At 40.6% G+C, this 13,241-nt stretch overlaps 1 protein-coding gene across 4 annotated transcripts in view; it reads right to left on the bottom strand.

Annotated features, from left to right (window-relative positions):
- The window catches only part of MTMR8 (myotubularin related protein 8), a 25,490-nt gene that overhangs the window by 10,307 nt on the left and 1,942 nt on the right, over positions 1–13,241 (bottom strand). For 3 of the 4 annotated variants that reach the window (XR_009819682.1, XM_062006909.1, XM_062006908.1), the window contains exons 3-10: positions 12,496–12,658; positions 10,179–10,336; positions 8,577–8,705; positions 7,471–7,605; positions 5,765–5,897; positions 3,973–4,082; positions 2,394–2,519; positions 729–778 (exon numbers count right to left, since the gene is read on the bottom strand). Coding sequence is in view for 3 of the 4 variants with exons in the window: in XM_062006909.1 (XP_061862893.1) it covers positions 729–778; positions 2,394–2,519; positions 3,973–4,082; positions 5,765–5,897; positions 7,471–7,605; positions 8,577–8,705; positions 10,179–10,336; positions 12,496–12,658 (1,004 nt within the window). In the remaining variant the exon portion in view is untranslated. Of the gene's footprint in view, positions 1–728; positions 779–2,393; positions 2,520–3,972; positions 4,083–5,764; positions 5,898–7,470; positions 7,606–8,576; positions 8,706–10,178; positions 10,337–12,495; positions 12,659–13,150; positions 13,239–13,241 lie in introns of those variants that run through there. The other variant, XM_062006910.1, reaches the window with a different exon arrangement.

Here is a 13,241-nt window from a genome sequence, read left to right on the forward strand (position 1 = left end):
AGCAGTTCATCTTTGACTACTACTTCTTATATAGCACAGTAGGGGTGTGCATACCATTTACCTTCCCCAGGTAGGCTTTAATGAAATAGATTCATTAGAAACAAGAACCAGTTCCACATCAAGAACTGAGATTCAATTTTTAACAAGCCAGTATCACTGAACAGACCAGTCCCTTCCCTCCTCATATTCTTTTGGACCATTCTTGTTTCTAATTTCTATATGGTCAAAGTAACAAGAAGTAACTCAAGGTACTATCCCTACTAGATGCAGGCTATCAATTAGAGGACTTACAGCACTTTTAATCTTCCTACAGTATGCAGGTCAAATTGGTTTCAGCATTATATTTGGCTTAAGTTTATATTTTGAACTTAAGTCATAAGTCCTGACAACCATTAGCTGAGATTTTCTTCCAGGAGATGATTGCAGAAGGATTCATATGCCTTGTCAGATCATTAGCACTCCTCATGTAACACATTATTTTACAGGTAGGAAAACACTAAGAGTTCAAACAAATTGTTCAAGATCATATAATCTTGTAAAGTAATAAAAAAGCACTGGTGAAACAACTTCAGCAGATACTGGCTTTTTGTCAATATCTCCAACTCCAACATCTTCCAAATCTTCTCTCCTGTGTCCTGTATTTTGAATGTTTCATGGGAGCATAAGAACCTGAAAAGAGCAGGAGCTCCACAGACAAAGCTTCACCCGTGACAATGTGCTGCTCTTACCTGTGTGAGAACTTGTGGCCCATTGCAATCCATTCCTTTTCTATCAGAACCTTCAGTTTCAAAACAGATTAAAAAAGAGCATTACTTTTTTAAACAAAAAAAGAGAACTATGAAGCCTTTAATGTTGATTTCTAAAAAGCTCAAAACTGATGCTACCTGCTGGCCTATATCCATAGATGCCAACGTAAATAGTAATAGAGATTTCTCCATCAGTCAGTCACAGTACAATGTCACTGTTGGAGTCAGGGGTTATTTCAAGCAAGTCTAGTATTATTCCTAGGGAGTTTCTACAGTGTTAAAAATCATAATATATAGACACATTGAGCTAGAAGAATTAACAGCTTAATATTATGCTGTGTAGTAGTTCATTTGGAAAAGAGTATTGTGATGTTCAGGCAAATAAATCAGCAGCTGGAACCCAACAAGTGTTTAAACACACAAATGGGAATGTAAGAAGTACAGCTGTACACCGAGGAGCTCAGGATAAAAATCAGAAAGCTATATGGCTTCCTCTCTTTTTGAAGTGCTGTATATAAGAAAATAACAAGGAAGCAGTCTTTGAACACATCTCATAGGCAAGCAAATGACTGATACTGATCCATTAAACATGATCCAGCAAGGCAAGTAATAAAGATCAATTCCCAATATCATCATTCAGAGACTCCAAGGCCAAAAGGAAAGCTGAAATTCACAGAGTTCCTTGAAGACCCAAGTTATACTGCCTAGCAAAGGTTACCATTCCTTACACTTGTGTTTCATTCATTTAGGAATAACCACTGTCATAGGATTTGTGCACATAGCCATCTGCTCAGATGCCAGACAGACAAGCTTTGCCTGACATCATTACTGCTCCTGTTCCTGATCAAAACAATCACGGTTCTTAGTTCATACAGAATCGTCCACAGCACAGCCAAAATCCAGGCAGATGTTTCACACTCTGATGAAATTTTAACTGCTAAAAGATTGTAGCATAATGCAGAAGCAAAAATAATAGTAATAAAAACAGGATGGAATGCAAGGAAACGGTCCTAGCAGTGTAGCACACAGCAAGAGGCAAAACTGTGCTGATTCCAGGGTTTCTTTTAAGGAACTCTTCTGAGAAAGAGCAGCAGTCTGTCAGGTATCTATCAAAAGGAGGTGAATGGAAAGAGAACATCACAGACTGTGCTACATTTATGCAATGATAAGAAACCTGCAGTAGAAGCAAATGGCCAAATTCATTTGTAATGGCTTTAAAAAAGGGAACCCTGACATACAGGTTACATGCTGCTCTGTGCACAAGGAGGAGTTCACCCCAGTTTAAATCCTAGTAGATAAGACTGTTACAGTGAATGGTCTCTTAAGTGACAATACTCTTTACCGCTTGTTTGTGGTATAGAAACAGAGCTGCATCCTTGGCTCACTCATCTCTCCATGAAACGTCTCATTAGAGGCTCTCACGTGGACATTCAAAGAAACAAAGATTTGGGAATTGTAAATCAACTGTGTTTTGTGCCCATGCTGTTCAGAGCAATTAAAGCTTGTTTAGAGAATCAAAGCTGTTCTTATATAGGTCACCCACAGCTTGTTCCAGGAAATGGCCTGAAATATTTAATTAGGGCCTGTTTACATTTCAAATCCAGGACACACTTTTTATTTCTGAAATCCCAGCACTGTTGTTCTTACCATGAAGCCTTTAAAGGTCCTATAAAATGGATCTAAGAGGAGGCAAGCCAGGGAGCAGACCTGTGCTGTGCGATCCCACCCATCAGAGCAGTGCACTAACACACTTGCTTTTTCATCTTTCACGGCCTGGGAAGGAGAGACCAGACAAGAAGAGTTTAGCAGCTTTCTAGCTTGGTTACTGTAATTAAATGCTACCCCTTCATCTGCATTTACCTGCCTGCCCTAAAACCCATGAGGAAAATTCATCATTTAGACCATGAAATACACTGTGGGCACACAGTCACGAAAGGCAGAGGGAGCTGGGGCTCTTCAGCTTCGAGGAGATTGAAGGGTGACCTCATTTATGTTTACAAATACATAAAGGGTGGGTGTGAGGAGGCTGGTGCCAGGCTGTTCCCAGTGATGGCCAGTGATAGGACAAGGGGCAACGGGGACAAGCTGGAACAGAAGAGGTTCCAAAGAAACACAAGGAAAACTTTCTTCCCTGTTGAGGTGAGGGAGCACTGGCAGAGGCTGCCCAGATGGGCTGTAGTGTCTCCTCTGGAGACATTCAAAGCCACCTGGGTGAGTTCCTGTGTGCCCTACTCTAGATGGTCCTGCTCTGGCAGGGGAGTTGCACTGGATGAGCTTTCAAATCCCTTCCAGCCCTTAGCTTTCTGTAATTCTGTGATTCTGTAACCCACAGGAAACCCCCAACTAGAATAAAATGCTGTTGCATTGCAAAGGCTGATGAGAAATAAAGACTCTCTGATCTCAAAACACTCATGTCTTCTGGAAAGGCCAAGAATTCTCAATTCCCTCCTCTGAGGTAAAATCCTGTGGATGAGTAAAGAATAATAACTTGTGCACACGGTAACTGGGAACTCCAGAAAGTTCTCCATCCTCCCATATGGATTTCCCCTTGTGCCAGTAGCAGAAGAGAAACACAAAAGAGCTTCTTGCTAGCTACATGGGAAAATTTTGAGGAAAAAAAAAAGGCATTTACCAAAGGCCACCAATCCTGTCAGGTCTTTCCTGCATGCCCTTTACTATAATGGAAGAGCCATGGGCAACAGTGACTTTTCTCCTTTTGTCCAACCTGCAAAGCCACAAGCTCTGCAGAAACAAGGACTTCATTTAATAGTCAAGATGAGCTGTCCCCCACATCACACAGAACCAGGAAAAAAACCAGCTGCTCTGAACAACCCCTCATTTCAAGCAGAGCAGTTCATAACTAACAAGCACAAGGTTATGAGCTGTTTGTACTACTAAATATATGTTAGAGACATTTGTAAAGGTCAGTTATGCACTTTCTGTGATTTTAAGTGAGTTCTAATAAAGCCTAGATAACTGCTTGTCACACTGCAGTGAACAGGACAATGTTCCAACCCCGATGGCATTTCATTTAGTCAGAGAAAGAGTCTAGGAAAGCAGGTGGGTAACCCACTGCATGTTCTCCAATCGCAGGCTCATTTTTGAGAGCTGAGGCCAACCTGAACAGCAATGTTTTCCCACCAGGCACAATTTTACAGCCTTGGAGCAGTCCCTAACAGACAATCAGTTATTTTTAATTCACCTGCAGATTAGAGTACAGCTTTACCTTGGCAAGAAAGACACTTGCATCCACCACAGCCTTAATGTGCCGTAACCAACCTGAGTTCTCCAGCCCAGTAAGGAAATCGCTCATTGAGGGGGATTTCATCTCACACACTGAGAACACAAACAAAGGAATGAGCTGACACTCCCTTAACAACATCTCTTCCTTTTTCCCATCTCATTATCTCTTCACAGCAACAGAGTTTGATAAGACACTAAAAACTAACATTTCCACAGCTTTCAAGGGTCAGTAGCAACTTCCTGTCTAAAGGACACAGAAACTACTAGCTACACACCTAAATATACCAATTAGCAATTTTTAGCTATGAGACAGCTTGGGGATCTGAAAATACCTTCCCCCTCTTCATTTAAACACTAATTCCTTTTTTCCAGCTTTTTCCTACAAAGAAAGTGTTCAGCAAACTGTTACTTCACCATAAACCACCATGGCACACAAACCTAACAACCACTAACAAGCAGACACTGTTGCAAAGGTTTGAATCAAAGAGAGTTTTAATTTGGAGAAAGAAATAACTTGGAGGCAATTCAGATGCTACACTGAAACCCAGCATAGAGAATACTCATAGTAATACAGTTCAATGTTTGATAAGCACCAGTGAGAGAGATCTGATCACTGCCAAAGAAGAATATGGGAGTAAGTGAGCATTTATTCTGCCTCTTCTTCCACCACAAAATAAACCTGCCAGGAACAGGCAGTTGAGGACTTGTATTTGTGACCAGGCCAATCTCTTGGCTGTGTGAATCGCTTCATTTTTCTCCAAGGTCACCACAGATCTTGCAGCACTACCTGGCCAGACAATTGGTAGCATCAATTATTCAACTATTTTGAAGCCAGGTGACCATTATGCTGGTTACTAAAGTATTAAACTCACATTTTGAATGACAGCACTTGTATTACATTTTATAAAGTCAGACATAGGGTCCAAGCAGAATGATTTGCAGCATCTACTCTGCCTCATTCCACAGTCTTTGTCAGCACAAAGATGGTAACAGTGCTGGAAACCAGCTTGCAGAGTATGTGGGTTTAATCCAAGCTACACCATCACCTTTAATGGAACTTCTCCAAAATTACATTAGAGAAAATATGGGCCTGATTCACCTCTTGAGCCCCAAAGGCTCTTCTGCCCTAATCTGCAGTTTTCCTTAAGATCTCAATCTCACAGAGAGGAGATACATATTAAAACATTAACTTCATACATTTTAATATAGTATAAACAAGTTCTATTAAAGAAAGAAGTGAAAAATAAGAACTACATATGCATGAGATTGGCATGATCTTCCACAGACTTCACATTTTATTGAAAATCCAAAGTACTGTTTCACACTGCAACAGACCAAAGTAAACACAGCAACCCCCAGAAAAGTATTTCTTCAACAAGCTGTGTGAGGTTGCTTTCAGTAGCTCCTAAAGTAACCCCGAGATTATAGTAATGGTTACATGTAGTATTTCTCTAGCCTTTTTCTTTTAATTTGGCACATTTAATGTAACTAACACAACTAAGGAATGCTGTTAGCATTAGTTACTATTTCTGAACCACTATAAAACTAGGCACAACAATTAATGTGTAGCAGGAAAACATATTAACAATACTAATACTTTCAGTCACTTCAATACAGCAAACAAAATGAGATACTGCCTTTGCTTATCTGCTTCCACCACAACATCCAAGCCCCCGTGCACTTGTGCATGCAGGATGCATATATTGAGCAGAAGGTTCCACCTAGAAGTAGCCCAGAGTAATGAAGACTTGGCCACTTCCATGGCCTGTACCTACCTTCCAGGAGTTTCTGCAAGCTGTTTCGCATCACATGGATGTTTTCTATGCCAATGAACTTAAAGCGAATGTTATCGTAATTATCTTCATTCTCATAACCCTTCCCAGCAGCTCGGTTGGCCATGGCATTTAACTGTCAAATTCAAGGGAACAGGAAGAGGGTAGAAAAGAGAGGGGGAAAAAAAATTACAACAAACAACATGCAGAAATAAATGAGTCTGTTTTGCAAGTCTGTCTTTTAAAGTCTCCCAGAAAACACACTGAACAAAGCTGTTACTCAGACACACTTCCCCACCTCCCAGACACTTCCATCTGTTTCACTAGAACTACGCCAGTGTCTCCAGTCCATTAGTCATTTGCAGAGACTGATTAAAACCCTGGATAGAATTTCTTAGGGTAGGCAGCATCCAAACCATGCCCAATTTCAGAAACCTGCTGTCATCAAAACAGGTAGAGAGACACTGAGTCTGCTTTAACCTTGAAGCTAGTTAAAAAAGATTCAGACAGAAGCAAACAAAAGTAAAACTAGGAAAGTCATTTTTATGAGTAACATACATACATGGTGGTACAGAAATAGTAAGAGAATTCCAAAGCTTTTCACAGATATAAATGCACAGATGAAATATAAGCCACCTGAGGGAAACATAGAAATATTAAAGTTGAGCAGAAAGAATACAGCAACCAATTGGAACTGCAGAAAAGAAGTAGAAAAGAAACCAGCTGCTCTAACAATTACCCAAAACAGTTCACGAGCTCCCAGAAAATCTTTAGTGGTGATCAAAAAAAAGAGCACCTCAACTGCTCACTTGTTAGTTTGGCTAGAGGAGTGATCTGCCTCCACAGAGAGGAGAGAAGGAAGAGTCAGATATGGTATATACATCCTTAGAACAATTAAATAACCGGAATGCTTCAGTTCTGCCTAAGACAGATTGTGTTAGAAAAGAGAAACGTGACCCATTATAAATTCTCCCTTTTTCACCAAATACTGTAGAACAAAATTTCCATTAGTCACAGATTTCAGTGGAACAGCTACGATACTGGAAGCTGTCTGTATCAGATGAACAGGCAGCAGTTGCTATAAACACACGTATTATTGCTTTCTAAATGCAGAGATTTCATTTTGTGAATGTTTCTTCAGTATCCTCTTACACAAATACCTCAGCAACAAAGTTCAAGCCCCAAAGAGTGACTGAAGACGAGAAGAACTGTATTAAACTCCATGCTGGACATCATGAGACTCAAAGCAAAAGCTTTTCTCAATTGTGATCAGGCTCCATACAGCCCCACTTCTTCCCAGGTCTGCTGTTAAAAGCACTTCAGTCTCACAGAACAGAATCCTAAGGCTTCTCTTGAAGTCAACACATTAAGAACCTAGCTCTCTGCAGGGAAAATGCTTCACTGTCTCAGCCAGCTTCAAGATTGCCAGTTGCTTCAGGTCATCCTTAACACATACCTCAACCCAGAACACTCTAGGCACTCTTAACAGTATTGCAGTTTTGTTATGCACAAGCATTTGTCAGATTAACATACGACCCCAGGAGCCTGATATTGAATTATTGACTCAAGATTGTCAGACTTTAACCTAATGGAGCACAAGAAAGCATTTAGCAAAGTGCTGAAAGAACAAACTGGGAATCATCATTAATTAAAACCATCATTAATTCAGATACAAGCTTTAGAAGTATCCACAAACCCCAAGAAAATACCTTTGGCCTTGTGTCTACAACATACATGAAGGGGCTCCCAGGGTTGGCTTCTCTGATGGCCTGTAGCATTTGTTCATCCTCCAGACAGCGTGCGCTGAACCCAGAGAGAGGCTGGCTACAACGACATATGGCAGCCTGCAACACACAACACCCACATTTTTCTCCTTCCAGATCATCTCTGTGGCACTGCCTCAAGGAACATTAATTTGTTTGGTTTAAATAGCCTGCTCGCAGGTTCACTGAAAAATTGATACTTAGACACAGAGAAATGATCTTGGAATCCTCCTCGGAGCTTTGGAATTTTAAGAAAGCAGTGAGGCTGAGTTTCACTGCTGTGTTCTCAAACCCACTGCACTCTGCCTGATGAGCAGTACTGCAAATGACAGCATTTCTTATGTTTTCTACTTGGTTTCTATTGTCCAAATCATTCTTTTCCACAACTTTGCTTATCAGCTGTTACCATTACACACTCAGAACTGCACTGACTATGCTTCAGGGAAATGTCAAGAGCTGCCAGCACAACACCATACAGTTGCCCAGGTCAAGGCAAGCTTCCTCAGGAAAACAACAATTTGACTGTGCCAGCATTTTCTTCACATCTGCATCTAAAACACTGCTGAGACAGCAAAGCTAAAAACTAACACTTGGGTCTTCAGTGGAAAAAAAAATGAAACCTTCAATTATTCTGAGCTAGTGGGGATTTATTTCAGAGTGGTTCCTCCTCTTCAAGACAAAAAAAGTCTAGCTGAGTTAACAAGTATCCTCTTAAAACATTATTCAATATAGCTAAACAGTAGATTAAAAATCCCACATAACCAGGCGTTGATGAAAGCTGGTAAAAAAAACGCCACTCCAGACAGGAAGCTTAAAAAGTGTGTGCTTTTTGCACAGCTTTGGATGTGTCCCAAGTGTTTGTCTTTAACTTAGTTGTGACTGAGAACAAATCAATATTAAAGCTGTTAAGCAGAGTTCGCAAATGTGAAGTTAATATGCTCTAATAATTATCTCCTCCTTCCCTTTCACTACAATTCCTTTCACTAAAAGAGGACTGGACAAGAAGAGGAACCCCTCCTCCCCACAATGAGAGCAGACAATGAGTAACTAACATTGTTCTCTTTATATAAGTAAGAAAGCACCGGAATCCGTCCTCTGCTTCTGAACTTTGAACTTCCGATCACCACGGCCTTGTTAGCAGCCTTAGGCACCACAATTTCTGGAGGATATGTGTTGCAAACCTAAGTGAGAAGAAAGAAAAAAAAAGAAAACCCAGGTTATTACTACTTAGCAATCCAACATTCATGAAAAATTCATCTTTAGCATCAACAACAGGAATAGGTTGTTTCCCACGGTGTATTTAACATAGACCGCATCTCAAGTTTCAAGCCATTAAGGTGCATTTAGAGAGACAACAGAGGAATAGGTGCAAAATAAAACTAAGGTGGTGAAGGAAGTCAATTCTGCAACTGCATCTGAAAAAATGGACTCACAGTACATAACACACACTAAAAGGAAGTTCTGTAAATCCATGAATTTTATGAAAGTTTATGATATCTCATAAAAAGAGAAATTTGGAACAACTACATCTCATTCAGGCTGAAATGAACTTGCAGCAATCAGGTTGTATCCTCAAAGACCAGCTTCACCCTTTTTTCCTCAGACAAGTCTTTTCAGCACCCCCTTCACAGAGAAGCTGTTCTCCAGAGACTGGCTTTACTTTAGGCTTAACAATTCTAAAACATAAGCTGAAAACCCTGAGGAAATTATAAAGCACTGGCACTTGAGATTACATGCTAACACGTGAAGCTTCACAGTGATTAATGATTTTAGATGCCTGCATTCAGATGCTCTGATCAGATAATGGAAAAAAGCACCTCTCATATCCTATCTCAATTCAAGCATCCAAAGATACAAGTCATTGAAAATTACCAGTCATTTCTGATAGCACTGGCTTTCACTTCTTCAATCTAACAGTAAACTGCTGGTGGAAGTAGGTGGAGAGCAGGGAGAAGGGATTCAAGACTTAATACATTGGTGTCTTCCTCAAAGTTTGCTTTGTCTTTTAGACAAAAAGGTCTGATTGTATACAACCTCACAAGGCACAAAATGGGAAATAATCTGAAGCAGTAGTTTGAGTAAGCGTTGTTTTGCTCCAACCTGCTCTTACAGGGGACAAAGAGAAGAACATAACAGCAGCAGCCAGTTAGAAATGAAATGACAGAGAGCCCTTATTAAACAGCAGATCTAACCAAGCAAGAAAACAAGATGTCTGTTTTACACTACTGATATTTCCTTCCTTACCTAGCTCCTTTCCACTCTGTCTCATTCCCAGCCAGGCCAAACTGCTGCCATTTACTTCTCTTCTACACATCTGTCACCAGCCTGGTGGGACAGAGTTTGGAAATACCAAAAGCAGCTAAGGGTACTTCAGGTTTTTTGAAACAGATGGTTTGATATTTCTCTAGAAAAACAAGTACCTGGTACTTTGCCAGGGGGATCAAAGCAAACCAAGGTGACTCTGCAGCTCTGTTGTGTTCTTCCATATCATCATTATCCGCAACTTCACATCAAGATGATGCTGCTTCGATTAAAACCAACTGAGCTCATTCCTCCCCAGGGGCACCACTTATGCAGCAGAAGAAGGACTGCTGTGTGTCATTAATAACAAAGAAGAGATACTGCATTAACTGGCTACTTTGAGCAACAATTACCTCATAGTCTTTATTAAGATCCGTTATTTCCCAGTAGTCGTTTGGAATTCCCATACGCTGGTAATCCACTTTCAAATCAACCACCTTCCATCCGATCTCCCGGTTCTCTTTAGACATTTTAGGATTATAAGAGAAAGCATAAAGCTCTTCAGGTTTTACTGGGAAGAAGAAAACAAAATTTACTAGTTAAGAGACAGATAAGAGACATATGGAGAGGTCAATACTTCTTCCCAAAGGCCATCTTTGGCTTGCTCATTGTGATTACCCAAAAGAGCTGCAGGCGTAACACAACTGATACAAGGACTGAAAAAAATCATTCAGCCTAGATGAGAAAACTTAGAAATCATTTACTAAAGAAGCCAAAGGGCTATACCACTGCATAGTTGGCTGTATTTTAATAACAGCTCATTTCCTTAAGCCTCTGCCTCCTCAAAGATCAGAAGCAAAGTTTTCTTTTACTGCTTTGCATACTTCTCTAAGCACACTCAGAACAATTTTAAGTCCTTAAACAACAAAAACTGATTATACAAGAGTACAGATGTTTATTTAGAATTTCTCAACCTCACATTTACAGGTTTTGTTTGGGTTAGTACCGAATGCCCACAACTCCTACGGAAAGCCTCGGGAATTTCCAGTGTTCTGTTCCCATATGCAGGGACACACACTAAACCATTTTCTCATCATGAATTAGAACTTCTAAATGGTAATTTTTCCCCAAAAATGTTATTTCCTACTGAATTCACTGCAACAGGCATGTTTGATGAGATTTATATCATAGGAATTAATCCATCAACGGAAACATGTATTAAAAGATCTATTTTCTGTGGATAGTTGACAAAACAGCTCTTGCACACCTGTGAGTTCGTTGTTCAATGAGTTCTGAGTTGCACAGAAAACCTGATAGATGCCTGGAATATTAGTGTCAGCTCAACAATAGATTCAAGCTGTGTCTGACAAATGGTAGCTTCTTCCTTTCTCCATCTCTACTATCCCAGTTTCCTTCCCTCTCTTCATAAAATGCAAATCCAACCAATAATTCATTCAGATGATTCTTAAGGCAGCAAGTGCTCCAGAGAGGGAGTGAAACCTGTCAGAGCCTGATAAAGGAGCCAGGTTACCAGACAGGTAACCCACAGCTGCCAATCATACATGTGCAAATCATAAATAAGCTCTGCCAAAAAAAAGGCAACAGGAAGGAAGCATACACACAGACATTTTAAAACAACAAAAGAGAGCTGTTAAAATCCATAAACAGAAGAGCTGCAGCATATTACACAAAGAACCACAAGACAAAAGAAACTAACGTCATTCCCTGCTGTGACAGGTCCCACGCTTCAAGATCCTTCCTAAGTCTCTGATTTTCAGAACTGAAAGAACAGTGACAGCTTTTAAACAGAAACTTGTCAGGTATAGCATCAGAACCTCAGAACTAAGAAAACTCCAAAGCTCAGAGCACAAATGAGACACTGAGAATAGACAGGAGTCTTAATAGCATCAAAGTCAAGTCCTGTGTGATGGCCAGCATGAAGCAGACTGGGGCTATCAATTTCCTTTGCTTAGACTCATGAAAGAGCACCCCAAAACCAGAAGCTGCCAGGTAGGAAAATCGGTGGAATGCTGTCCAGCAAGAACATAGAGCCTCAAGATTCCTTCATGATGGACTAAAAAGCCAAAGCCAGAAGAGACCATAGTTTTTTGAGGATGTTTTGCTTGCACTCTTTAAGAATGACTTCAAGTCAGCGCACTCAAGGTGAAGCACTGAGTCTCACAACTGAAAGAAGACAAACACTGAAGAGTAGCCTAAAGATGCTATTGAGAAACAAATTAAAGATGCCAACATCTAGAACATTACTGGTGGGAGTCCAAAATTCTGGATCAACTGGAAAGGGAAGAATTACACACAGACAACAGCCAAGTCACAAAAATGACTCCTAACAGTCAGGTGTGGGATACGACACTCAGCACAAGTGCTACAAGAAAAAAACCCTGAGATACCACACACAGCCTCAGTCAGGCAAACGAACTTTGCATGGGGCCTCAGAAGCTCCTCAGGGGAGCCCACCACATTCCCACTGCCACAGAAGACTGGTGTTCAGTCTGGAAGCAAATGCCCTGGTCCACAGGGCAGCATTCTATTTACTGAGTCCATCCACTCAGATCATCTCTGGTGATGGAAATTGATTCTGATTTCACATCCTCCCCCTCCTGATGCTGCAAAACCAATGCTCTGGTAGGCAAAGTTCTCTCAATGGCTCAGATGAGCCTTCCAGGTGAAAGCATTTCAATGATTTGCAAAACAGACTGCCATCCCAAATACCTGGTTGTGAAAGTTTAAGCAGTGAAGTATACACTTCATGACAGTCACGTTCCTGCCCAATAACAAAGTGAGCCACATGGAAGTTCTTGCAGTGAATAAGGAGAGGGTATCCAGCTGTGGTCAGAGGCAGTTTTTCTATGGTTGCAATATGGTGATGGAGAATCTGTAAAACAGGAAATAAACATTTGTCAGAAACCACTGATAAGGTTTCAAGCAGTACAAGCAGACACTGTTTTTGAAACACTATCAGCTATTTACACATACAGCATCTAACTAGCAGCAGAAAATTAGCTTATTTCTGATAGTTAGCAAAGATAACAAACATGGAAACTGTGCACCCGAAGGCCAGGCAACTAAAAGCAAGTCTGAAAAAAAACCCCACATGTGCAGCTCAGTTTGCCTGGCTCGCTTTGCTTTCCCTGCATCTCCATATGCAGTATATTTTGTCATTCTCATTTTACTTTACAATTATTTTTAAAAGGCTAATTTTGCACTTCTAAAAGCTGTACATTCAAGTTTGGTGGCCTGGTAACTTGACTTTGAGAGAGAAAACCAGATAAGTGTTTACACTCCTGCAACTAACACTAATTTAGTGTGCAACTTCTCTGAGGTCACATTATCAATGTGCTCATTACAATGAATCAAAGAATCTTACGGGTTGGAAGGGATGTTGAAAGATCATCCAGTTCAATCCCCCTGCCAGAGCAAGGCCACTTAAAGTAAGTCACGCAGGAACTCATTCAGGT

The sequence above is a fragment of the Colius striatus genome, chromosome 13 (assembly GCF_028858725.1).
Source record: "Colius striatus isolate bColStr4 chromosome 13, bColStr4.1.hap1, whole genome shotgun sequence".
Taxonomy (NCBI): Eukaryota; Metazoa; Chordata; class Aves; order Coliiformes; family Coliidae; genus Colius; species Colius striatus.